We start from the raw sequence: 27,931 nt of genomic DNA on the forward strand, positions 1-27,931 counted from the left end.
CACCTTTCCTACAACAGCAACAGGTCACATCCCCATTACCTCCTCTTGGGCCTATATCACACTGTCCATAAATGGCCTTCCTTCCACAGTTCCCATCTTTATAGAACTCACTAGTTAAGCTGTTCAATTGCATCACATCCCTTACAAAGGGGCAGTACTGCAATCTTCCGTCTGGCTTTCAGGGTTCCCTAAAGTTGGTTCCCAGTATAACCAGTACACTGCATTACCTCATCAGCTGTACCATTCAAGCAGGTACAGTCTCCCATTGTCCTTGGGACAGATGATCGTATTACAACCCAAATGATGACAGAAATCAGTGCTTCAGGAGTTCAGAGGAGGGTGACAAAGTGTGGGTAGAGATGACAGTCTCCAAATGGTTGTGTCCTGTGGACAGCTGGGAGCTGAAGGGGTGAGTGATCCAGTAAAGAAGGTATCGATCTACTATTTTATCTTTTTCATTAGGCACATGGGGCAAACAGACCTTGTGGGTTAAGTTTGTTTTTATGCTTCTGAGCTAGTCCAAAAGCTGAACAATATTCATAAACTTGACATTTATGACTCAGATAAAGGAGACTCAAATTCAGAACTAGAGGCCAAAGAAAAGACTTCAATGAAAGACTGTTTCAAAAATTATAAAAGTAAAGATTCAGTCAGATTTAATTTTAAAAATGGAATGTATCTTACATAACGATCTTGTTAGAAATACCTATCGGGGCACCACAGGAGATGCAGACCTACAACTCACTGGGTAAAGAGTATATAGACAATTTTGATAAAGAGTTGAAGAAGAATTCAAAAATAGTTTACAAAGAAAATCAGGAGGCAGAAGATGCTTCAAGAGGCATGATCCTCAGAAATTGTTCTGGAATGCTGGTTCACTTGTATCAATGTCATGTTCCTGGATGAGGGAGTAAGACACAGAATTTTAGTATTTCAGTATGAAATGGGAACTCCGGTGTTTCCCACTTTAAGATTCTGAATCATTAATTGGGACACATAGGTAATCTCTGACTTGGAAGCTGAATCCAGCTGAAGGATCAAGTTTTCACTATCAAGACAAGGCTTCTGGGGCACCTGGGTGGCTCAGTGGGTTAAAGCCTCCGCCTTTGGCTCAGGTCATGATCCCAGGGTCCTGGGATCGAGCCCCACATCGGGCTCTCTGTGCAGCGGGGAACCTGCTTCCTCCTCTCTCTCTCTCTCTCTCTCTCTCTGCCTGCCTCTCTGCCTACTTGTGATCTCTGTCTGTGAAATAAAGAATTAAATAAATCTTAAAAAAAAAAAGACAAGGCTTCTGACTACTGCCCACCATCCACAATGGGTAGGGAGCAAATAGAGTTGAAGGCACCAATGCAAAGACCACACCAGACTTCTTACCCTGGCCTTGTGGGCCTCTGTCTGCCCTGCCCCAACCCACATTACAGTGCTCCAGCAGTTATACCAACTCCCGTCTGGGTTCCCTTCATGGCATTATTCTCAGAGCACTGTAACTGCCCATATAGTATTCCTGTCTCCCCCACAGCTCATGGCTCAGAAAGAGCAAAGGCCACATTCTTCTTGTTCACTACAACAGCCCCAACATCTACCATGAGTATCAGCAGAGCCAGCTCCTGCCAGCAGAGGATCTAATCTTTCCAATCAGCATCTAAAATCCTAACCATTTACATATGTATGTAGGATGAATGGCATATACATATACATACATACATACATACATATACATATATATATATTATATATATATATAATATATATATATAATGGACTTTTCTTCTTTATACTGTTTTATAGCCCTTCCCCCCTGCAACTCCATTTACTATATCCTGAATGTCTTCCAAGTCCTTAAACATTCTCAACTTTTTTTTCTTCCAAACATTTTTAATCTTATGAATGTATCCTAGGAACTTAACCAGTTCCCTTCTGATGAAGAGTCTTCTTCTATTAAAACAATGCTATATTGAGCATCCTGGTTGGTAAATCTGTACACATTCAGGATTATATTACTATGGCAAATTCTGAGGATTAGAATTATTGTGTCAAAGATATATTTTGGGGGCTTCCAAAGAATATTATAAGAAAGATCTCAAGAAAAGTGGGAAAAATTTACTCTCCCATCAGTAGTATATAAATGCCAATTTACCAGCAGTGGTTGAACATTTAATTTTAGAAATCTCATCAAGGGATAGACAAAATGAAGACCAGGCATAACTTTGAAGTTCTTTGTCCTCAGTCCAGAGAAAGATAATTTCTGACATAAGGTGCTAACCTCATGGCTGGCTTCTCTAGCCTTTGTTCTGGTCTCTCTAACCACACTGGCATCGCTGCTATTCCTCAAACATGTCAAGCAAAGCCCAGGCTCAGGGACTTTGCATAGGTCTTCCCTCTGTCTGGGACACTTGTCTTCCAGCTACCTGCATGGTGAAATCCCTCAACACCTTCAGGTCTTCGCTCCAATGTCACCTTTGTAGTGAGATCTACCCTTAAACACCCTCCCTATTTAATACTGCCACATCAGCACACTTGATCCCTGCTTTACCTTTTTTACACCATCATCTTGTAGCATACTATGTTTAGTCTACTGTCTAGCTCCTCCAACTAGAAAAGAAGTTCCGTAAGTGCAGGGATTGTTGTCTGTTTTGTTTACCTAGTAGATACTTAATAAATCCTTGCAGAATGAATGAATGGCATAAAACATGAGAAGTCCAATTTAGGGAAGGTACCCGCAATCGAAAGGCTCCCACTTCAGTGGGCTTTCTAGGCTCTACCTGGTTCAATTTCTTGAACTCCACCACTTGGAAGAAGATGTGCTCAAGGATGTGTTTGGCATCTTGCTGGTCCTTTGGTAGTTTACTGGTTACTCCAAGAATGTCACCACACTTTCTGACATAGAATTCCAGGTCTTCTTCAGTACCTAGGCATAGTTGGGGCAGTTAGATGAACCTTCATGTCCTGTCCTTCCCCAATACAGACTTACTGTGGTTTAGGCATCCCCCCATCAGGTTCCTATACCTCTCAAGATCACTCACCTCTTCCTAAGGTAATATGACTGCAGGACTTAAACAATAACAAACTGAAGAGATCTCTGATATGCTGCTTTTATAAATTAGGACAAAAGTAATTAGAATAAAGCTGGACTAGTTCTGGCTTTCCTACTCCCAGAGCCAACATTCCTACATTACAAAGAACAGGAAGAACTAGTAGGAAATCAAATTACCATTCTCTGAATGCAGCAAGGACCATTATGAGAAAGGCATATGGGTATTTTAAACAGCATTTATTACAGCAATATTATAGAAAAGGAAATTAAAGAAGAAAAAAATCACTCATAATTCCACCCATAACATATCTCTCTGTGCAGCTATCCCCAACAGCCTGATACTAAGGATGGATAACCATTACAGCCCTTCTTACACTGCAGTGTAATTCCTTTCTTTGTTTCCCCTTCTGATGTGCATTTTTTTAAAGTTATGACATAAATGTAAGTTTTTATTAAAATATTCAAACCAGGGGCGCCTGGATGGCTCAGTGGGTTAAAGCCTCTGCCTTCGGCTTAGGTCATAATCCCAGGGTCCTGGGATGGAGCCCCGCATCAAGTCTCTGCTCGGCAGGGAGCCTGCTTCTCTCTCTGCCTACTTGTGATCTCTGTCTGTCAAATAAATAAATCAAATCTTTAAAAAACAAAATAAAATAAAATATTCAAACCATACAGCTGCAAAATTCTCTTGCTATAACTCTATCCCCACCAATACCACCTAAGGTAATTATTCCCATGTGCACCTACATATTTACTTATGTGTAAACAATGGGGATCAAACAATAATAATTTGTAAGTTACTTTCATCATTTAATGAGGTATCACAGACCTCTCATGTCAAAGCTTATGCTCTATATCTTTTAACAGATCTATGTAGAATATTCCACTGCATTTCAGTGGGCCTACTAATAGGCCATTAGAACACTGATGGGCCATTAGACGATTGCCAATTTTTTGAATGCTACAATTAGTATCTCTATAGCTATATTTTTTGTTTCACATTTCTATAAGTATTTCTATAGGATAAACTGCTAGGAACAGAAATGCTGAATCAAAGCATCTGACCCTTCACAGGTCTCTTATTCCTTCTGGACCAATCACTATGTCTTGCTAATTTTTAATTGCTCAGCACCTACCACAATGCCTGACACGGAAGAGAGATGCAGTGAAGGTGCTTTACATTGAAGTATTTTCATTTTTGCACACTCCTTCCTGGTCTTCGGGCACACAGAGATGTTGTTGACACAGTTAGGATCCTACTGAACATGAAAGTTTCTATCTTGTCTTTCTTCACCTATGGTTCTCACTTAAGATCTATCAGTGTCACTCCCTGAACTTTAGAAACCTTTTTTATAAGGACATGTTGTCCCATCAAATGAATGTGACACAATTCACTACCATTCTCCTGCTATTGAGCACCAAGTCCAATTGTTTAAATAATTTTTATTCCCAATCTCAAAAATAAATAACAGCAGTCATCTGTGTACCTTCCCTTATCACCTGTGATTAGATTCCCAGAAGTGGGGTCACTGCCTCAAAATGGATGGTCAGTTTTATGCCTCTGAGCTCGTGAGTGCAGCCCCATTTGCTCTGCTGGAAACAGGGCATCTCAGGAGGAGAAGTGGGCCCAGGGTCAGAAGAACCACTCACCATGCAGCCGTGTGGCCTGGAGCTTCAGATCCTCATCCACGTGTCAAGGCGAGCACACACAACTCCCTCCAGGATCCCTTCCAATTCCAAGTCTCTGTACTTCTTTTGGCCCTGACTGAGGTTTCTTACTTAACTGCTCCTATGACCAGTGACCTAGATTTGCTAAGTGACAGCCAGGGTCAGAATCCATCCTCTGGTTACTCAACAGGTCCTAAGAACTAAGGACCTACAGGGATTAAAGCTGAGACCTTGGGGGCGCCTGGGGGGCTCAGTGGGTTAAGCGGCTGCCTTCGGCTCAGGTCATGGTCTCAGGGTCCTGGGATCGAGCCCCACATCAGGTTCTCTGCTCAGTGGGGAGCCTGCTTCCTCCTCTCTCTGCCTGCCTCTCTGCCTGCTTGTGATCTCTCTCTCTGTCAAATAAATAAATAAATAAAATGTTTAAAAAAAAGCTGAGACCTTGGCTTCTGCTTTGCACCATGCTCTAACTTACTGAACTAACTGGCCCAGAGAAACAATCAGTTATGTGAAACAAATGGAAACTCATTTTATGCTGTCTTTCGTGTTTTGTTCTCCCTGAACAAAATCTAGCTTTCTCTCATGGCAAATCTCAGAAGTTCTCGATTAAGTAAAACTTATTAAAGAAAACAAACAAAATTTGGCCAAACTTACACTTATTTGTAATCTGAGCAAGGCGGGCCTTCTCAGAAGAGAACGTCTCATCTAAGTCAAATAGCTCCAGCGGAGGAGGTGGTAATTCCCTGAAACTGGGAGGGAAAACCTAAAAGGAATAAGGTCTTTCATGAAACAACATATGCAAAGCCATACCTGGCAGTGATAAGATGGAAGGGAAATGAGAGGCCAACTCAGCTCTTCTCTGGGATGAACCACCCAAATGCCCATCATCTCTTCCTGCCCTAACCCATCAGACCACATCAAGTGAGACAACTAGCCCAATGCACACAACCAAACAGAGCCAGCACTAAACCAAAACACAGCTAAACCCTAAACCAATCAAACTGACATACTAGTGCTCATTAAGTAGTGCAAGGATGAAAGCTTAGGGCTATTTGTGTTGAACATTTGACTGTACAACATGTTTCTCATTTAACCATGAGATCATTAGGGACAGAAATTGGGGAAGCAGATGTAGATTCATGTCGAAAGTGCTAAACTTAGAGCCAGAATTCGCAGGTATGAGCCAGAGGTATGCTGAAAAATGTTTCATTATCAGCTTTCAAGACAACAGAACGTAGGCCTGCTCTGTGCTTTGTCATTTTCTACGATGTAAATTCTCTCACCACGGCCAATTTGAAGCTACCAAAATGAAGCCGAGTGGCTCATAACGTTCCAGAATGTGGTGGGATAGGACGATTTTAAAGGTGGGGAGAGGGCGCCTGGGTGGCTCGGTGGGTTAGAGCTTCTGCCTTCAGCTCAGGTCATGATCCCAGAGTCCTGAGATCGAGCCCCGCGTTGGGCTCTCCGCTCATCGGGGAGCCTGCTTTCCCCCTCCCTCTCTGCCTGCCTCTCTGCCTACTTATAATCTCTGTCAAGTAAATTTAAAAAATCTTTAAAAAAAATAAATAAAATAAAAAATAAAGGTGGGGAGAGTTTTGCTGGACAGGAATGTTGAAAGTAACCTATGCACACATGCCCCACCTCCCCGGGGGGCTGTGAATCTCTGCCATGAGCCTGAGTACCTGCTGCCTGGAAAACTGCAGCACAAAGCATTTCCTCCTTTTCACCCAGGATTCCTCCTCTCATATATGCCCTCCAACGATACAAGATGGGAAACGCTTAACAGCCACAGAAGTCCACACCCTTGATTTCTCAGTTGGGAGCTACAGCCAACGGAAGGCCTTATGGAATACTAATGGTTTGGCCTCTGCATGTTCAGAGCCAGAGAAACGTGACTTTGTGAGAACTGCCACACACATACAGTATACGTATGTACATGCTTGGCGGAAGGACCCACATGATGGCCCAGTTGGCAAGGTAAGGGCAAAGAGCGGGGCTCTGGAGCAGGATCCCCCAAGCACACCTACTCACCGCTGGCTGAAGGGCCGGCAGGGGTGTCTCAAACTGAGGCTGGATGAGCTGGAGAGGTTCATGTTTCACATTTAGCTGTTCATGGGCCCTGTGGGAATAAGAAGACAAAAGTAGGGATCAACATGAGACTTTGTGCAAAACGCATCTAACTGACCACACTGTGCCCTTCTCCATCAAATCAGGGGTCTCAATGCTTTTGTAGAAAAACACACAGAATGCATTATTTATAGGTAATGTAAGGATCCTTTTGTGAATCTTCTCTACTATGTCGTATGGTATTAACTATGTCGAGAACTGAAAGGGAAAGTTCTTTCAAGTTTCGTATCAGGCTTCACCTAAATGGGGTTTTTTATCTTTACCCAGTGGATAATGTCAGTCTTGTAATTCACTGTTTCCTTGTTCTTACAACCAAGGGATGAGAATCAAATCTAAAGTCTGTTTCTGGCAACTGAACAGATCTGTACAGCATACACATCTTTCTTTTTAATCAATTTATTTATTTTTCGTCCTCTTGACACCCAGCATGGGGCTGAAACTCACAACCCTGAGATCAAGAGTCTGCATGCTCTTCCGACTGAGCCAGCCAGGCGCCCCTATAGTGCTCCTGGCGCCCCTGAGTGCCCATTCACTCAGCAAGTATTTACTGGACATGTACCATGCACCAGACAGTTTTATACCCAGGAGAACAGCAACGGTGAAAACAAGAGACCAAGGCAGCCCTTGTGAACTTACATGCTCCATGAGGACAGGCACACAATAAACACAACCCAAGGTGCCAGGTATTAATAGGTATTGAGAAGAAAAACCAGGAGAAAGGGTTAGAGTTAGGGAGGAGGCATGGGGTACAGCCTGTCAGAGAAGCCCTGAGTGAAGGGGAGGAGGAAGTCATACACTTACTTTCACAAGTATCCCAGGCAGAGGCAAGAGCAAGGAGAGCAGGAGTAAGGGTGTGAGGGGTTTTCACAGGACTGCAGGGCACCCAGCATGGCCACAGCAGGGGTAGAGTGCTAGTGAGGAGTTCAGAGTCAAGTACTGACCTTACCCCTGCGTAAGGTCTTTCTTTTTGACTGTGGCTTCTGCTCTGCCTCCATTCTCTCAAACGTTCTTTATCTTTTTGTACTGTACCTAATTTTGTAAGCTGGCTGAACTCCTCTGGGAATGAGGCAAATTAAAATATACTCACCTAATTTAAACTATACACATATTTGTGACCTTTTTTTAAAAAATTATTTATTTATTTATCTGACAGAGAGAGAGATCACAAGGAGCAGAGAGAGGGTGGGGGAAGCAGGCTTCCCGCTGAGCAGAGAGCCCAGTGTGGGGCTCAATCCCGGGACCCTAGGATCAGGACCTGAGCCGAAGGCAGAGGCTTAACACACTGAGCCACTCAGGTGCCCCCATTTGTGACCTTTTAAAATTAAACTGAACAAGCAAATGCCAAAGGGTGTAGACAAAGTTTATGCCTGCTTCTACAGATGGGTGACTTCAGAAAGGAAAGAGGTCTGTGACTGCAGAAAGGTATTGAGCTGAGCTTATTACCATGACTTCCCCCACTATTCCCAGGTGCCTGGGGAGAAGCTTTCCTGGCAATGCAGCAGATCCCTCTGGAGCGAACAGAAACAACTTTCCCTGAGTACCTACTGCATGCCACACATTGTACCAGATCCTGTGCCAGGCACTTTAACTTATTTCACTTACTGCTCAAAACAACCCTGAACAGTGGGTATAATCCTCTATAGAAGAGGAAGCAGATGTATCAAGATGAAATAGCTTTCCAAGGTCACATGGTTAAGAAGGGACAAGGGCAAGATTAGAACTCATAGCTGGCCAATCCCTGCCAACCAGAGGCCCCAGGACTCAGTCTAAACTGAAGGCAGAACGCCGTTAATGGCAACATCTAAGCTAAAAGTCCCAGCACTGGCACACAAAAAATCCTGCTGTCAAACCCTGACCTCTGCCATTCCAGCCACAATTTTCCGCTTTCCACCCCCTGACAGAGCCAGCTACAGGGAAGCCCCGTGTGAATAATGGAACCAATCCCATTGCCTCGACCTTCTCTTGCTCAGCTCACCACCTCCCCAAATCTTCCTTTTGCCTATTAGCCAATAGCAAGCACATACCTGATGAGAAACTCATCTTAAAACCAAGAAAACCTAATTCAGAAAGCTATTTCCAGAACATTCTGGACTGACCTCTGGCACTGTGTTTTTATCACCCTGGTCTTAGTCCCCAACCCATCAGCCCAGGAACTCAGAAGGTAGGGACTCGCCACACACTCTGTCTTTACATCACCCCCACAGGCATCAATAAATACCGGATGGACAAATGAAGTCACTTCAGAGCAACATTCTACAGACAATATAAATATTTAAAGACTAATCGAATTTTTACTCAGAAAATTTTACTGCATTGGGGCGCCTGTGTGGCTCAGTCGTTAAGCATCTGCCCTCGGCTCAGTCATGATCCCTGGGTCCTGGTAGGAAGCTTGCCCCTTGCCCACTCCCCCCTGCTTGTGTTCCCACTCTCACAGTCTCTCTCTTTGCCAAATAAAATCTTTAAAAAAAGAAGGAGAAGAAGAAGACACTGTGTTCAAAAGACATTACTAGCACTACAAATACTTAGGAACACCAAATAGAAACCAGCCTGTAACTACTGTCCTTTGCTATGGTATGAACGATAAATACAATTCCACGAGCTCCAAAATATCTACTCTACTTGACTCTGCTAACACTAAATTAACAGACAGCTCCAATACGTCCCACATTCAGCGCTGAAGCGATCACAAAGGCCTGATCTAAGCCACATCAGAAGAGAAGCAGACACTAAAGGCAGAAGCTGGGTGGACTCTAACTGGCTGGTGGGGCAGCAGAGGTGCCTTTTGTTATTCTGAGAAAAGTGCAAACTGCAGAGAAGGAGCCGCAGGTCCATCTCCAGACCACCCCGCTTCCCTGTCCTTTTGCCTCACTTGGCTTCCAGGGACTCTGCTGCCTCCCATACTCCCCTGTCCCTCCGGCAGCTTTTCCCCAGCTTGTTTTTTGTTTTTTTTTAAAGATTTTATTTATTTATTTGACAGACAGAGATCACAAGTAGGCAGAGAGGCAGGCAGAGAGAGAGAGGAGGAAGCAGGCTCCCTGCTGGGCAGAGAGCCCAATGCGGGACTCGATCCCAGGACCCTGAGATCATGACCTGAGCCAAAGGCAGTGGCTTAACCCACTTAGCCACCCAGGCACCCATTTCCCCAGCTTGTTAAAGGCCCTCCTCTTCGGCCTCAAATGCCAGGGCAGCTGTGAAACCCTGTGTCTAGCCCAATCCCCCACTCCAGTGCTGTCCCTGAAGGTCCCAGCCCCTCCCCCCACTTCTCTAATCACTTTATCATCTACACTAGTGGTTCATCATCTATACTGTTGGCTCAGCCTACACTCTTCACAGGGCAACCTCTCAGTCACAACAGATGGAGGCAGAGCAGAACCCATTTCTGTCTCCTCTCCCCACATCCTGAGCACCAATCAGCAGCACCGCCAGGCGCCCAGACCCCCAAGGGAGAAACCCCTGTTCCTGATCTCGCCATCGCAGCCTTCCATGCCTGGCCCGTGGCTCCTGATTCTTTCTTACCAAACACCTCTTGAAACCACACTGACTGCTCCCACCAGTCCCATCTCAAACCTCTCAAACTTCCCATCTGCTGTTAGCAGTCTCCCTAGTCGGTTTCTTCATTTCTACTTTTCCTGTTTTCCGATCAATTGTACAAATTGCTGCAAGGCATCCTTTCATCTGGTTTCAGGAAACAAAGATTCAATCATGACCCTCTTCTAGAGGTCTTTACTAGCATCCCATTCACAAATCTGGCCTCTGCCCTGAGCCTCAGGCTGTTGCCTTGGCTTCTTATTTCGGTAATGCTCAGGCTGGGCTCTGCAAGTTCTGGCTGGAGAACACAGGACAGACTGTTGCAGGGGACTTCAGGGGACCAAGTTTTCAACTATTCAGCTGGCCTTGTTCAAAGTCAAGGGTACACGCAGTTCAAAGGGCAATCAGGAATAACCTTCCTTACTTGGATACACACACACCTATGAGTATGTGGGCTTTGCCCAAAGAAGCTACATCATTGCCCAACTGCCTCTGAACATCCCCGCCAGCTCCTGAAGCCTCTTCACCCTGACAGTGGAGCTCCTAGCATCCTGACAAGCAGACACAAAGCCCCCCAAAAATGTCGAAATAATCAATGCCTAGCTAAAGGGCCCCTTGTTCGTAAAGCCTTCCCTGCTCACCCTAGACAGAGTCAAAATCTCTCTCTTCATTATGCCCATGGCCTCTAGGTTAATATTCCACATTTGGCATTAATACAATAACCTCGCCTCACAGCCTCTGTCCGTCTCCTCCGTAAAACCATTAACTTTGGACACAGGGCCTGGCACAGGAGGAGCTCAGTCAGTATTTGTGGAACTTGAGCATAAAAGCAGCAGTAGGAAGTCAGACACTCAGCCTTTGGTTTATTCAGGTGTAGACCCCATTATCAGGCCAAAGATGCTGAAGAATAGTGGCCCCAGTCCATGTCTCTGTCCCGGTTATCAGGAATGGTCAATGATGAGCAGACAATCAAACAGAGGAAAGCCCAGGTCTGCAACGCACTCAGGCTCCCACCTTGGGAGAATACCTGACTCTCTCTAAACTGGTTTCTTCAGCTGGAAAACCGGCTGATTCAGAGGAAAATGAAGGATGACGTGAGGTACCAGCGTGGGGAGCCTGCAGGGTGCCTCGTCTACCCAACCCAGTTTACTGAGGGGCATGGGACTCTCCATGCTGAAGCCAGAAAAGTCCCAGGCAAACCAGAACACGTTGGTCACGCTAAATGCCTGAGAGAGAGCCTGGAACACAACAGGCGACTGACGACTGCTGGCAGTTTCCTCTCCATCGGCCCCCACCTCAATTTTCCCAGCTGTCTTTGCTGGCCTCATCAAAGATCTGAGAACATGCTGTGCATACCACATAGGCCATGACCCTAACTCCTGTCCCCAGGCTCATGTTTTCAAACCAAACACTAGGAATGGAGCGCAGGGCAGCTCCAAGAGCTACAGGTACTGACTTGATGACCTTGGGGAGGGAGGTGGTATCCAGCTGGTAAATGGACAGGTCGAAGAGGGTAGTAAAGTCTCTTGGGTTCTCATCGCCCTCCTGGAGACACACTCGAAGCCGCTCTGACAGGGTGGCTGTGTCCGGCAGCATCATGTAGTCGGAAATCTGAAAGCCACAAGAGGGTTCACACAGCACGGTGGGAGTTAGAATTTTATCTGTCTAAATCTGCAGTATTTCTACTCTCTTATCAAGAGATTTCACCGTTCCTGGTCCCTAACAACTAAACCTTAAGTAAGACACTTCATGTGGAAAGAGGAACAAAAGTCACTTGGTTAAACCCCAATGCTGACTAAATCCCACTCTGTAATTCCTCATGTGTTACAGAACACAGCTGGAGAAACAAGCATGCTGACTGGCCTCCTTTTAATTTCGTGATCACCGATCTTGAGTGGTCAGCAATTAGCTGTATTTCTTTAGTTCATTAACTTCCCATTGTCCTAAGCAATACCTTCCTTTGGTCACTTCAGCTATCTCAAACAATTTTCCCTTTCTTAATTTTGGTTGTTGATCTTATTTTCTATTTCAGTGAGAAAACAGAAGCAATCATAAAAGACAGTTCACGAGCTCCCACTAGAGCTGCTGTCTTCCCACCAGCATCTAGGCCACACACTCGCCTTCCTTCTGCTGTTATATGTGTTACCCGCCTGTGACCCCAGCACAGATGACCCTTGCACTCGGACACTGGATCCCAGTCCTTCTTATCTAGCCAAGGACATGCTTCCAGCACTGCTGAAAGCCCTTATGATGCCACATGCTGTGTGCTGGTAGCAGTATAAGACCAGGGAAACCTAAACATCCACCAATAGGAGACTAGTTAATATACTATTATCAAACAAGGGAAAATACAGTCCTTAAAAAAACAAAACAAAAATCAAAAGAAAGCTCTTTATGTATAAATAAAGAAACATCTCTTAAGACATATTGTTAATTTTAAAAACTAGGTGGTGGGGAATACAGTGTATATAGTGTCATTTGTGTAAAACAAGGAAGAAGGAGATACATGCATACACGTATTTACTTATATATGCATAAAATATCTCTGGAAGAACATATTAGAAACCGCTAAGACTACTGTCACTGGGGAGAGGAACAAAGCGGTTGGGCAAAGACAGGAGGGAAACTGTTCATTGGGTATGCTTTTGAACTCCAAACTGTGAATCCATTACTTACTCAAAAAGTGTATTTAACTTTTGGGCGCCTGGGTGGCTCAGTGGGTTAAGCCGCTGCCTTCAGCTCAGGTCATGATCTCAGAGTCCTGGGATCGAGTCCCGCATCGGGCTCTCTGCTCAGCAGAGAGCCTGCTTCCCTCTCTCTCTCTCTCTGCCTGCCTCTCCATCTACTTGTGATTTCTCTCTGTCAAATAAATAAATAAAATCTTAAAAAAAAAAAAAAAAAAAAAAAAGTGTATTTAACTTTTAAAAAATGCATGCTGGCGGGGTGCCTGCGTGGCTCAGTGGGTTAAAGCCTCTGCCTTCGGCTCAGGTCATGATCCCAGGATTCTGGGATCGAGCCCCGCATCGGGCTCTCTGCTCAGCAGGGAGCCTGCTTCCCTCTCTCTCTCTCTGCCTGCCTCTCTGCCTACTTGTGATCTCTCTCTCTGTCAAATAAATAAATAAAATCTTTTTTTAAAAATGCATGCTGGCAATAAAAAGTTTATCTGTAACTGCCTTCTAAGGCCCCTGCAACGATGTGTTTTCCAGCGCCAGCATGGGAGGAGACATACCTGAGCATTACAGAAATAAGCCTAGACACACAGGCTCACTTTTTTCTATATTCCAAGTCAAAAAACTCCCCTAATCTTCAAACTTTTTTTTTAGATAAAAAACAGGAGAGGAATATAAATACATAACTGCTTTTCCCTGCAATATGTGTCTGTGTTAGAGGCTTCGCCCTGCTAACAGGATGGGCATTGAAGGTGAAAACAATTAACAGAGGCGCTGACCATGTCAGGACATGCACCCCCACGGAGCAGGAAGATGGGTAAGGGCCCAGCAGTCCCAAAGGTCCTGAGGCTGGTTCTAATCTCAGCACAGAGACCTGCTACACAATTCTGCCTCAGGAAACCATCAAGGCCTTCAATGTCCAGACAGAAACGTAAGAGGACTCCCAAGACCACTGGTCTTCATGATTTCCTGGCAGATCTGGAGGTCAAAACTTGTCATGGAAATCCTCGCAGCTCTTTATTGAGCTACCATTTTATTAAGTATCATTTGAATCTGAACTGTTGTTTGGGTCTGAAACCCATTCCAACATAAGATTTGATCTGAAGGGACGCCTGGGTGGCTCAGTTGGTTAAACAGTTGCCTTCGGCTCAGGTCATGATCCCAGCGTCCTGGGATCGAGTCCCATATCGGGCTCCTTGCTCAGCAGGGAGCCTGCTTCTCCCTCTGTCTCTGCCTGCCATTCTGTCTGCCTGTGCTTGCTCTCTCTCCCTCTCTCTCTCTGACAAATAAATAAAATCTTAAAAAAAAAAAAAAAGATTTGATCTGAAATCCTAGGAAGTTTGGACTTTCAGAATTTCTTTCTTTGCAGAGCTACTGGGTCCAGCATTTTCCTTTCCAAAGCCTTACAACACAAAGGACATTTGCGCTAGGTCTCCTGTGCAGGAAATACACGAAACCACATGACTTTAGAGAAAGGCCTCGGTGACACCATCTTCCTCTGGCACTCTACTGACACTCCCCTCCGAACCAGTCCGGTGTCACAAGTGGTGCACAGTGAAGAGAGCGGTAGAAAAGGCACGGGCTCCAGAATCAGCCTGAAATGGACATTAGTAGTGGCAAGGCAGCTATCAATTTTGGCGGGGACCTTGAAGAACTTAATTACTTCCACTTCCTCAGCTAGAAAACAGGAATGACAGACACTGAGTAAGAAAGAGCAAGGCAGCCGCACAGACCAGGAGCAGAGGTGGCATCTCAGTGCTACTTTCCCGGCCCCCCGACACTGACTAGAATCAGCAGCTGACCAAGTCGCCATCCCTCAAGAGTCGGGTCCTGTGAGATCTGAAAAGTGAATTCCTGACTGTCCTCCAGTTCTTTTACTTGGGAGGCTTACATCACTTTTCAGGAGAAATTTAAGCAAAATAGCCTTATATTTCAAGTTTCCATATGAGGGAATATTTTAGACACGAGGCTCTCCTGTTTCCTAACCCAAGTCAGTCCGTGGGAGACCACATCCTCTGCTGAGGGAAGTAGGAGGCAGTAGGCCACCACTTTGAACATCTCGCCCCCTCCCTGCTACCCACCCACAGCCAGGAAATCACTTTCCTGACACTTCAGAGTTTAAGAAACAGAGAAGCAGGGTGCCTGGGTGGCTCAGTCAGTTGAGTGTCTCTCGATTTTGGCTCGGGTTGTGGTCGTGAGACTCTCATGGGGCTCTGCCCTCAGCAGGGAGTCTGCTTGGGACTCTCTCTCCCCCTCTGCCCCCTCCTGCCTGTGCACCCTCTCTCTCTAAAATGAATGAATAAATCTTTAAAAGGCAAGAAAGGAGGGAGGGAGGGAAGGAGGGAGGGAAGGAGAAAGAAAAAGAAAGGGAGGAAAGAAAGAAAAAGGGAGGAAGGAAGAAAGGAGAGAGGGAGGGAGGCAGGAAAGGGAGAGAGAAGCAATTACAGAACAAGCAGACTCTGAATCAGGAGAGCTGGGTTTGGGTCGCAACTCTGCAGCCATTCGCTGTTTGGGCTTACTGCAATTTTGGAGAATTTCCATTTCTTCATCTCTAAAATGAGAATAAGACCATGACCTTCCCAAGGCTGTTGGAAAGATTTCATAAGATGATCTGTGGGAAGATATAGGATACATGGTGCCTGCATATAATAAATCCAAGAGTTGTAAAGAGTCTGACAGCTGTATCGCTTCCTACACCTTTTTATTTAGTAAGTCAGTCAACATCTATTAACTGAGGCCTCACAATCATCCTGTGAGACAGAGAGAGAGCACAGGTACTGGTATTCCCGCTTCACAGATGAGGAAACCTGGATAAAAAGGAGCTAGAAACAGGCCACTTAAGGTCCAAGAGCCAGAGTGGAGCAGGACCGGGAAGGCAGGTTACTGACCCTATTCCCACACTGGTCTCACTCTCCATCATCTGATAAATAGGAACCTAATGCCTTTGTTGTTCCTAAAGACATCAAAATTATAGTTTAAAACTTAAATTCTGATGATCTTTTATTCACAAAGAATTATTTTTATACCCTTCATATTTCTGACAGAAGTGTTTCTCTACAGATAATGATTTTGAAAGTCTGGCCAGGGAGCATACACACAGAGAGAGATACCCATCCCAATTAATTCTATATTTTCTTTTCTTTTCTTTTTTTAAAAGATTTTATTTATTTATTTGACAGAGAGAGAGATCACAAGTAGGCAGAGAGGCAGACAGAGAGAGAGAGAGGGAAGCAGGCTCCCCGCTGAGCAGAGAGCCCGATGCGGGGCTCGATCCCAGAATCCTGGGATCATGACCCAAGCCGAAGGCAGACGGTTTAACCCACTGAGCCACTGAGGCGCCCCAATTCTATATTTTCTTAATTTATTATTTTTATAACATGGCCTTCATCACCCCCCAAAGCCATCACTTCTTTCCATCTGTCTTACAGATAAAGTAAGAGATGCGCTTTCCTTTGAAACTGTTGGAAGGGGTGCTGAGAGGCTGGATCCATCTTTTTGCCTCCAAAGTTTTTTAATGATTCACAGCCCCTACCTCTGGGTCCTCGGCATCAATCTGGTTTAAATGGATGTCTCCCGTCGTGAGCCACTGGAAAACAACATCCTGGATTTAAAAAATAAACACAGAATTAGACACCTAATTATTTGAGAAAATCAAGACAGGGCTAGAGAATTAAATCAATCAAGAAAACAATGATAAAAAGAAAGAGACTACACAGCCGTGTTTCAAAAAAGAGTAGCTCCCCTTCTCTTGGTGAGATCATACGAAAACATTGAAGTTTCCCTAACCCTAATGTCACTTTTCCTATTGAAAACTGAGCATTTATCTTAGAGCACTTTCACTTTTAATAACAGGACAAAATGTACTAAAACTTGTTCACGACCCCAGAACAATCCCTGTTTACATGTGCCGATGACAATGTGAATTTAAACAGCAGACTACATCTAGATGTCCCTGGAATGTGTCTAGAGACACCAGAATTTCTTATGCATTCTGCAGAAGCAAGATCTTAATTAATCTCTCAATACAGTAACAGTGCAAAAGGATGAAGGAATTTGTTTCATTCATGAAAAAGTTCAGAGGGACCAGCAAGTGAGTCATCGAATCCCACCCGTGTCCAGCTCCGGCATGCACCAGGTGTCATCCTTCACAGGACATGTTTCCTTCACACTATGCAGTGCCTTCACCTCCTCCCCACATCAGCCCGCGACCAGTCCCATTATAACCCCTCCCAGCACCACCTGCCGGCCAGCCCCTCTCCTCATTCCCACCTTTGCCGCCTTCACTCAGGTCATTGTCAGCCCCTCTTGGCTTGCTGATTCCACCAACCTCCTACCTGGCTCCAGGTTGCCTCCTCCCTCTCATCTTCCACATGCCGGACAGAGGACTCTTTCTGAAACGCAGATCTGACTATGCCCAAGGCTGCTGGACACTCTACAAGGGCTCTCCATAGCTTCCTGGAGGCCTTCCAATCAAGTTCCTGGGCTGCCTACATGAGGCCCTGGTTAAGCATACTCCTCACTTCTCCTCCGGGATTGGCTCCCACCCCAACATGGCATGCTTAAAAACATCCACCACATCCTTCTAAATTTACATCTCTGTCTCTCACACTCTCTCGCAATATACTATGAATGTTTTCTTTTTCTTTTTTTTTTTTTTTAAGATTTTATTTATCTATTTGACAGAGAGAGTGATCACAAGTAGGCAGAGAGTGGGGGGAGAAGCAGGCTCCCTGCTGAGCAGAGAGCCCGATGCGGGGCTCGATCCTAGGACCCCGGGGATCATGACCTGAGCTGAAGGCAGAGGCTTTAACCTACTGAGCCACCCAGGCGCCCCAGAGAGTCATGTGCTCTTCTGACTGGACCAGCCAGGTGTCCCTGAAGATCTGGTCTTAAATGAATAGATGACCTTAGCAGTATTTTTTTTAATGACATGAAAATCATACACATTATACCTTAATGTGGTGAAAGAGAAGAACCTACCATGATTTTGCTGTTTTCTTCTTTATCCAAATATTGGTCATTGAACATGTGACAGGAGCCAAGCACTGCCAGCTTCCCACCTTGGTTCTGTCAATGACAAAATAGTATTAGATACTCAGACCCCAAAATGCACCACATGCATCCTAGTACCCAAAAACTTACCATCAGAATCATGTGAGCAACTGTCTATACTCACTGCCAACTGACATCAGGATTTTAATGACCTAGAAATATCAACTATGACAGCAACTATATTCCCAACTGCTTCTCATTTTAGACACCTCTATATCCTTCTACTTGACTTTAACAAAAAGCAATGTGAATTAGATTTATAACATTTTTCCTGTTAACGTATAAATGAAGATTATAATCCTAAAGGAAAAAATCCAAAAGTAATCTATAAAGATTTAAAGATAGTTTATGAGTATGAAAAGACAGTATTTAATGGGTGCCTGGGTGGCTCAGTGGGTTAAAGCCTCTGCCTTCAACTCAGGTCATGATCTCAGGGTCCTGGAATTGAGCCCCACTTTGGGCTCTCTGCTCAGCGGGGATCCTGCTCCCCCCCCCTTCTCTGCCTGCCTCTCTGCCTACTTGTAATCTCTCTCTCTCTGTCAAATAAATAAATAAAATCTTAAAATTAAAAAAAAAAAAGACAGTATTTAAGATCTAAACAAAAAAGTAATCCACGAGCATGAAAAATTCACAGAAGAGGGCACCTGGATGACTCAGTTAGTTAAGTGTCCCAACTCTTATATGTCATTTGCAAATATCTCCCATTCTGTCAAGTGTCCAACTCTTGATATCAGCTCAGGTCATGATCTCAGGGTTGAGAGACTGAGTCCTATGTCGGGCTCCATGGTGGACGTGCAGCCTGTTTAAGATTCTCTCTCCTTCCCACCCCTCCTCCATTTCTCTCTCGCTCTCTCTCTCAAAAAAGAAAAAAAAATTCACAAAAGAAATAACTGCTCAATAAGAAAAAATTTAATTTGTAGTTAAAATCAAAACAAAGTATTTTTGCCTATCAGATTAATAAATATGAAAAAGATGACTACAAACAGTGTCAGATTTCAATGAAATAAGTTCTTTTACACATTGCTGAAACTGTCAATGTACTCAAGAAAGCATATAAAACTCTATGGACAATTTTGCAGACATAATCACAGAAAGTCAGAAATAAATTCAAATGTTCAGCCACAGAAACAGTAGGTTAAGAATAAGGGGCTCTCCTGCAGTCGTGAAGCTATATGTTACAAAGCGCTTTCAGTAACCCAGAAGAAGGCTTCTATCATAACATGAGGTGCTTTTCTTTTTTTAACATGAGATTTTAAAAAAAAGTACACCATAGGGCGCCTGGGTGGCTCAGTGGGTTGGGCTGCTGCCTTCAGCTCAGGTCATGATCTCAGAGTCCTGGGATCGAGTCCCGCATCGGGCTCTCTGCTCAGCGGGGAGCCTGCTTCCCTCTCTCTCTCTCTGCCTGCCTCTCCATCTACTTGTGATTTCTCTCTGTCAAATAAATAAATAAAATATTTAAAAAAAAAAAAAAAAAGTACACCATAAATTGTATAGCTACCCTATGCGGCAAATATACAAACATGAGCTGCAAAAAAAAGTGGGAGAAAATGATCACAATGTCAGTTCTGTAGTGAGAAATTCTTTTTTTTCCCCTTCCATCTCTGAACTTTTCAATTTTTCTACAATGAGCATAAATTACTTTTATAATGAGGAAAATAGTACAATGTAAAACTACAAAATGAATTCAGTTTTTTCTGCAACGTCACATACAGAAACAGGCCCAGTGGAAAGAACTACTAGGAAAGAACTACTCTCAAGCCAGAGATGTCAAGAGATAAAAATATACAAATTCCATAAATAAAACAAGATTTGCAAAATGTGACTTATGCCACATTAAAAGCAAATGGCTTATAGGAAAAATAACACTATTACTATAAAATAACCACTGAAAGCGCACCATTTACTGAGAGCAGTTAGTGAATCTGGTGGAATTCCAAAGAAAGAACGGAGGAGTGCTGATCGAACCCCGCTGCGATTTGAACCCACATATGTAAGTAAATACAGGATGAGAAAAGGACTTTCCTTCTCACTACTATCCAGAGTTTGGTCTATACTTTTTCTTTACTATTCATTTTTTTCCCTGCCTCATTTATTTCAGACTATAGATCTTCCTTCAATCTTTTTACTCTGGACAGAGATTCATTCTACTGTTGTCTTCAGTTTCCTTTTCCATCTTTTGTCTATGATTTGTTCCAATTAAAGAAGAGTCTATCTACTTAAGGACTGATTTGCTCCTTCAATTTTAATGAGTTGATCCTGTAAATGAAAGACCTAGAAAGGATCCTGACAAGCTCAAGAAGGCAATGGCCCTGGGAGAGGAGGCAGAACACACCCCCCATCCCAATCCCATGTTAGCCTGGCCCTGCTTGGGGTTTCTAGGAGTATGGGAGTGGCCCCTCTCAGGCATTACTGGTTTATCTCACCAGCTTAAAAGTGACAGGTAAAAACCTCTTAAAGATTGTGTTTCTAAGGCAGGACTAAAAGCTTGGTAGGAGGGATGCCTGGGTGGCTCAGTCAGTTCAATGGTTGACCATCTGACTCTCAATTTCAGTTCAGGTCATGATCTCAGGGTCCTGGGATGGGCCTGTAGCAGGCTCCCCCACCCAACAAAGAGTCTACTTGAGAGTCTCTTTCCTCCCTGTGCCCCTACCCCAGCCTGCACATGTTCTCTCTCTAAATAAATACATAAAATCTTTTTTAAAAAACTAAAATAAAAGCTTCTTAGGAAAAGAACATAGGGGAAGGGGAAAAAGGAAGCAAACCCTTTAAATAGCTTTCCCTTTTAAAAAGCAAACCTTTTTAAATAGCTAGGCAATGAGCAAATGATAATCTCATGAGTTCTAGAAGAATCATCAGTTAGCACAGAACTCTGTACCTAATAGATGTTTCATAAAAATCCACTGAGGAAGCTAGGTGAAGTCTCTGTGCACAGTTAAAAAATAAAAAATCATAGGGGTGCCTGGGTGGCACAGTCGGTTAAGTTTCCAACTCTTGATTTTGGTTCAGGTCATGATCTCAGCATTGTGAGATAGAGCCCCAGGCCATATCCCTCCATGCTGGGCATGGAGCCTGCTTGAGATTCTCCCTCTCCCTCTCTAAATAAATAAATAAGTAATCGAAATATTATACTACCAGATGCCCCTAGTTGTCTCATTACTTTGGTGACTATAAATTGACAGTTTCTATAAACTGATTATTTCCACATTTTGAATCATTTAATACTTCACTCTAATTTTAAAACTGTATTTCTAGGTGTTTGGGAGAAACTAACTACCATAATAACTATGGAATTTTGTCCAAATCTATTCTTTCAAAAACAGCATAGGTATTTATTTACTTCCTAATAAAATGAAGCCAGACCTTTTAAATATGGGAGAGAAAAGTAATACCTAAATGTCACAAAGAAAAATAAGATGTGAGGAATTAGAGAAAAACTGGGAGGTCAGCTGGTGAATTCTAAGTCTCAGTAGTTGCATAAAGGTGAATTCAGCAAAACATGAAAGGCAACGAATGGATGGGGCCCCTGGGTGGCTCACTCAGTTGAGTGCCCGACTCTTGATTTAGGTCTTAATCTCAGGGTCATGAGCTCAAGTCCTGTACTGGGCAGTGGAAAAGTGGGGTCACGCTGAGAGGCACTATGTCCTCTGGCATCATCTACTGCCACATTCTGTGGGGTTTCCAGGATGAGAACTGAGCAACTAGTCTTCTGATACGTTGCCCTGAGACAAACTAAAATAACAGCACAACTGTGTGGATTTTGGCATTGTGCGTTAACTCACCCTTTCCCTGGACGGACTCTCCGCTGAGAGTGAGAGCCTGTAGTCATAGACAGTTCTCATACAGGTAGCCTCATGCTACCGTGCAATAGCTTTGGATTTAGAATGGTAAGAACAAGGTTTAGGTCTCGACTCCATTGATTACTGGACCATCTGCTGTTTCCCCATAAATGAAGTGAGTTAACTGAAATACTACCCATAGGGCTGGTGTAAAGGTCGGTGAGAAAACACATGAAACTCCTCTGGAAGTAGCAGTTTTTATTATTTCAATAATAAAAATAACATATCCACCCACATCTAAGAAAGGCTGTACCTTCGAGTGATAGAACGCCAGAATGGGTCTGTTAAGTGGGAAACAGACGGAGCCTGTGGACAGAACAGCCACTGCGGGTTTCATGACACTCAGTGTGGCACCAAAAGGGTAGACAAAGGTGAGAGCCCTGAAAGAAATTAAAGAAACACTCAAATTAAAAAAAAAAAAAAAGAATTAAAAAATTTTGAAGATGATTTCAGTGCCTCTTGAACAATTTAAGATCAAACACAAAGGTTTTATTGGGGGGGGGGGGATAGTCAGGAGTAAAAACCCGACGTTTTATTACATACACACAGAGGCCCAATAACAAAATTGAGACCCAAAGAAATGACCAAGGCAGGCAGTTTCTTAACACTTTTTATACAGAGACAATAAATGTGTGAGGGATTGACAGGATAAAGAAAACAGGGGCGCCTGGGTGGCTCAGCGGGTTAAGCCTCTGCCTTCGTCTCAGGTCATGATCTCGGGGTCCTGGAATTGAGCGTGGCATCGGGCTCTTTGCTCAGCAGGGAGCCTGCTTCCCCTCTCTCTCTGTCTGTCTCTCTGCCTGCTTGTGATCTCTCTCTCTCTCTGTGTCAAGTAAATAAATAAAAGTTTTTAAAAAATTAAAAAAAAAGAAAAGAAAAGAAAACAGGTATTTGAGGACTTTAGTTAGGAATTCTAAGTGGAAACTGGGCCGAGGTACTAGACCAGTAAAAAGGCAGCAAGGTTTATTTCTATAGCTTCCTCGACTTTAAGTTCCCTACATCTGGTGATAAGGATATCTTTTACTTCTTCCTTTTCTTTTCTTTTTCAATTTTTTATTTAAATTCTGGTTAGTTAACATACAGTGTAATATCGGTTTCAGGAGTAGAATTTCATGACTCATCACTTACAGACAACAGCCCGTGCCCACCATAAGGAGCGCCGTCCTTAATGCCCATCCCCCACCTGCTTCTCTCCATCAACCCTCAGTTTGTTCTATATCACTGAGAGTCTCTTATGGTGGGGTGCCTGGGTGGCTCAGTGGGTTGAGCCTCTGCTTTCAGCTCAGGTCATGATCCCAGGGTCGTGGGATCGAGCCCCGCATCGGGCTCTCTGCTCAGCAGGGAGCCTACTTCCCTTCCTCTCTCTCTGCCTGCCTCCCCGCCTGCTTGTGATCTCTCTCTGTCAAATAAATAAATAAAAATCTTAAAAAAAAAAAAGTCTCTTATGGTTTGCTTCCCTTTTTCCCTTCCCATATGCTCATCTGTCTTGTTTCCTAAATTCCACATGTGAGTGAAATCATACAGTATGTGGCACTCTCTGACAGATTTATTTCACTTAGCATGATATACTCTAGCTCCATTCACATTGATCGCAAATGGCCAGATTTTATTCTTTTTGATGGCTGAGCAATATTCCACTGTGTACATACACCACATCTTTATCCATTCATCATTGGGCTCTCTCCACAGTTGGGCTATTGTTTTTTTTTTTTTTAATATTTTATTTATTTATTTGACAGAGATCACAAGTAGGCAGAGAGGCAGGCAGAGAGAGAGAGAGGAGGAAGCAGGCTCCCGCCGAGCAGAGAGCCTGATGTGGGACTCGATCCCAGGACCCTGAGATCATGACCTGAGCCGAAGGCAGAGGCTTTAACCCACTGAGCCACCCAGGTGCCCTGGGCTATTGTTGATAATGCTGCTGTAAACATCACAGTGCCCTGTGATCACCCTGGAATCAGTCATTTCTGTATCCTTTAGGTAAATACCTAGTAATTCAATTGCTGGGTCATAGGGTAGTTCTTTCTTTAACTTTCTGAGTAACCTCCATACTGTTTTCCAGAATGGCTACACCAATTTGCATTCCCACCGATACTGTAAAAGAGTTCCCCTTTCTCTGCATTGTCACCAACATCTGTTGTTTCCTGTGTTGTTATTTTTAGCTGTTCAGACAGGTGTGAGGTGGTATCTCATCACAAACACAAAACTTAAAAAAAAAAACAAAAACCCACAAAATTTGCTCTAAGCTTTGGTTTGTCAACTCAAAAATTGGTATAACTCTAGCTACTAGTTTAATAAAGCATTTTACAAATCTGAATGCAAATTCACAACATAATCACATGTGTAAATGGTTGTAACTGGAAGAACTAAAGAAATCCCTATGGTGGAGGAGGAAGAGGGGCCCTTATCTTACAGCTGAACTGGAGGTACAAATGAGCCTACTCTGTATGACAATGCCTTCCAAGCAAGCAGCTCCCTCTTCCTTACAGATCTGACTGGTGTCATCTCCAGGAATGAATGGCTGTCATTAGAAGGCTGTGTTTCCAGTCCAGCGCTTTTAAGAGTAGTCGTGACATCAGACACTTCTCCACACACCTGCCTTGGCCTCCTTCCCCCACCCTCCTAACACACACTTAAGAGTATCTGGAGTGCATCAGTCTGACCTGGGGCAAATTACTCCTAAAAAGGGGTAAGGGAAGGGTGCAGACCCAGGGCTGTGGCCAACCCCTGCAGGAGGGGTTAAGGCTTAACTGAAAGCAAGATGGAGCTCTGCAAAGGTTCTTGTTTGAAGGAAGTGCTCTCTAAATGAAGAAAAACAGGAATATTATAACAAAGTGTAAAGTTAGAAACCATGAAGAGCTCTCTATGAAGCTAATGTGAATTTTCTTTTCTCTTAGACCATGAGAAAATTCCTTATAGCTTACGTTTAAAATTATTTCCTTCCAGAGTTAGGTTCCCCCTCATTCAGTCAATCTCACCTACCCCTCTGCCTTCCGTGTCATATGGTGGGTGAGAAGTGGCACTGGCCCCACATTCTCTATTCTCCCCCTGGCACCCTATCCCAGCAGCAGCCCAGGAAAGGGGACTGTGGCTGTGAGTCCCACACCAGAAACAGAAAGAAAAGAGCAGCTGTCATGGAGGAAGAAAAGGGATGTGGGAGAAATAGTTATATGGATGTGAGTGCACATCCTTGCCTCACACTTCCCCCGAATGCACACCAAGGAGAAGAGTCTCAAGGAGGAAGGGAGATGGACACTTGAGTCATACAATGAAAACTGTCAGCTTTATTTCCTCCACTCCTTTATTATTACTAAGAAAGCAATCAGACTGACAATTTGATAGGATTTTAAGCGTAAGACTATACATCCACCTAAAATCCAAAAACAGGATTTTTCTAAACTACACGTGAACAAGCAAGACTGGCTGCGGGAATAGCTGGGAAAGTGTATTCCTGGGAAAGGGAACAGATATGTCCTGGCCCTAAGGTGGGAATGAGCTCAGCATATTTAAGGAACTGAAACAAAGTCAGTGTGGCTACAGCTGAGTGAGAGATAGGAAAATGGACATGACAGAAAAGTAGGTTAAATGAGAACCTCAGACTTCAATAGGTCAAGAGTTTTCAAAACACAAACAGGACTAGGTCTCTAAATCTCAGAGCCTGCCCAGAAACCGCTACTTCCAGGATGCCCCAGGAAACAGCTGCCCGTCACCACAATTACAGAAGACTCAGTAACACAACAGCAGGTAGGTACTACACCACACGGCTTACAAAGCACCTCGAAAAATATGGTCTCAGTGGAGTCTCCCAGTAACTTCGTGAGATTCATTTTGTCTCCATTACACAGACGTGGAAACAGAAGCTAAGAGTAACTTGCCTGGGTCACCCTGCAGGTTAAGACATGAAAATAGAAACTTCTACTGCCAAGTCCACGGTTCTTTCACCTACACCACTGGATAAGCTGACACGAAGCTTAAGAATTAGGTTATGGGGGTGGGGGAGGGGTGAAACAGATGCCAGGGACTAAAGAGGACACTTCTCATGATCAGTGAAGAATGTTTGGAAATGTTGAATCGCTATATTGTATACACCTGAAATTAATGCAACACTGTATGTTAATTATACTGGAATTAAAATTTAAAACTTTCTTGAAAAAAGAGACTGGGCACGGAGCCTACTTAAAAATAAGTAAGTGGGGCACCTGGGTGGCTCAGTGAGTTGAAGCCTCTGCCTTCAGCTTGGGTCACAGTCCCAGGGTCCTGGGATCGAGCCCCACATCAGCCTCTCCGTTCCTCGAGGAGCCTGCTTTCTCCTCTCTCTCTCTCTGCCTACCTCTCTGCCTGCTTATGATTTCTGTCTCTCAAATAAATAAATAAAATCTTTTAAAATAAATAAATAAGATTATGATTCTCGGGGCACCTGGGTGGCTCAGTGGGTTAAAGCCTCTGCCTTCGGCTCAGGTCATGATCCCAGGGTCCTGGGATCAAGCCCCACATCAGGATCTCTGCTCAGCGGGGAGCCTGCTTCCTCCTCTCTCTCTGCCTGCCTCTCTACCTACTTGTGATCTGTCAAATAAATAAATAAAATCTTTAAAAAAAAAAAAGATTATGATTCTCGAATGTCAAAAATGTTAATTCTATGATGTATGTTGCCATACGTTTTTCCCTTTTACAACTTTACCTTGGTTTCATCCTAAGAAAGGTCTTCCCTATTTTAAGGATTATAAAAATTCACCTACTTTTAGAAATTTTATGATTTCATTTCTTTTAATATTTAAAATTTTAATCCATCTGAAATATATTTTAGGAGTGTGCTACAAAAATGGAAATGTTTTTTCAAATGGTTAGCCACAATTATGCCATTTATTCCCCAATAATTTAGAAATGTCACTAATAATTCTCATTTTTCATATACAGTCTAATTCTAATTTATTTATTTCTCATTATTTCTGCATTAGTACCACATTATTTTTACTACTAGAGTTTTATGATATTCTTTGACTACATAAATATTCAACTCCTGAGGCACCTGGATGGCTCAGTTGGTTAAGCCTCTGCCTTCAGCTCAGGTCATGATTTCAGGGTCCTGGGATCGAGCCCCGTGTCGGGCTCTCTGCTCAGTGGGGAACCTGATTCCCCCACCCCCCCGACTCTCTCTCTGCCTACTTGTAACCTCTCTGTCAAATAAATAAATAAATAAAATCTTTTAAAAAAAAAGGTTCAACTCTTATGAGGTGAAATATCTCAAAGTTGAAAGGTAAAGCAGAAAAAATATAATACATGGAGGTCTTATAAATGAATAAAAAAAGAAAACCATCAATAGAAAATGGGCAAAAAGTAGTCAACAGGAAATTCACAGAAGAAATACAATCAGCCAATAGGCTTTAAAGGCCATCCCACTCAGCCATAATCAAAGAAATGCAAATTAAAATAAAGAGATATCATTTTCACTAGAATACTCCATGCTGGGAAGAGAGGAAAAAGGAGCATGTTCACAGGGACAGAAAGTGCTACGAACTACCTGGGGGGCAATTTAGCGATGTACCACATTTGGCAATGCAACAATTGGAAAACTTCTGACCAAGAGATTCTAATGCTAAGAATCTAATCTTGCTGGCATAAATGCACAAAAACTGCACATACAAAGACATTCACTATGTCTGTCATAAAGTAAGTGCTCAATAAATGTTAGGTTTAACTATTAAAACAAAATATCATAAATAACCTCAATGTTAAACAATAGGAGACTGTTAGATAAATTAGGATAATTCCAGTTTAATCTAGTCATTTAAAAGGATATGGTACATCTCTCTCTGTTTATATATGAAAAAAAAATCTAGAAATCTAAATACCATATTGTTAAGAGTCATAATCCTTGGGGAAAAGGGTATACATTTATAGTGTAGGACTTCTATTTTCTTCCGTTTGAACTGTTCAAATTGCGTGGAGTTGTTTTTGTTTTGTTTTGTTTTGTTTTGGTGAGAATGACATTTGTAATCAGAAATGAAAACTCTTCACTTCAAAAAAGA

At 43.4% G+C, this 27,931-nt stretch overlaps 1 protein-coding gene across 3 annotated transcripts in view; it reads right to left on the reverse strand.

The window, feature by feature from the left end:
* Window positions 1-621: 621 nt before the first annotated feature.
* Window positions 622-27,931, reverse strand: part of IFT52 (intraflagellar transport 52) — a 38,699-nt gene continuing 11,389 nt past the window's right edge. For all 3 annotated transcript variants that reach the window (XM_059133103.1, XM_059133104.1, XM_059133106.1), the window contains 8 exons: window positions 22,162-22,288; window positions 18,001-18,087; window positions 16,553-16,621; window positions 11,808-11,962; window positions 6,728-6,815; window positions 5,351-5,459; window positions 2,763-2,908; window positions 622-898 (listed from right to left, as the gene is read on the reverse strand). In XM_059133103.1, coding sequence (XP_058989086.1) covers window positions 851-898; window positions 2,763-2,908; window positions 5,351-5,459; window positions 6,728-6,815; window positions 11,808-11,962; window positions 16,553-16,621; window positions 18,001-18,087; window positions 22,162-22,288 — 829 coding nt within the window. In that variant the 3' untranslated portion in view covers window positions 622-850. The remainder of the gene's footprint in view (window positions 899-2,762; window positions 2,909-5,350; window positions 5,460-6,727; window positions 6,816-11,807; window positions 11,963-16,552; window positions 16,622-18,000; window positions 18,088-22,161; window positions 22,289-27,931) is intronic.

Source organism: Mustela lutreola, chromosome 9, assembly GCF_030435805.1.
Source record: "Mustela lutreola isolate mMusLut2 chromosome 9, mMusLut2.pri, whole genome shotgun sequence".
Taxonomy (NCBI): domain Eukaryota; kingdom Metazoa; phylum Chordata; class Mammalia; order Carnivora; family Mustelidae; genus Mustela; species Mustela lutreola.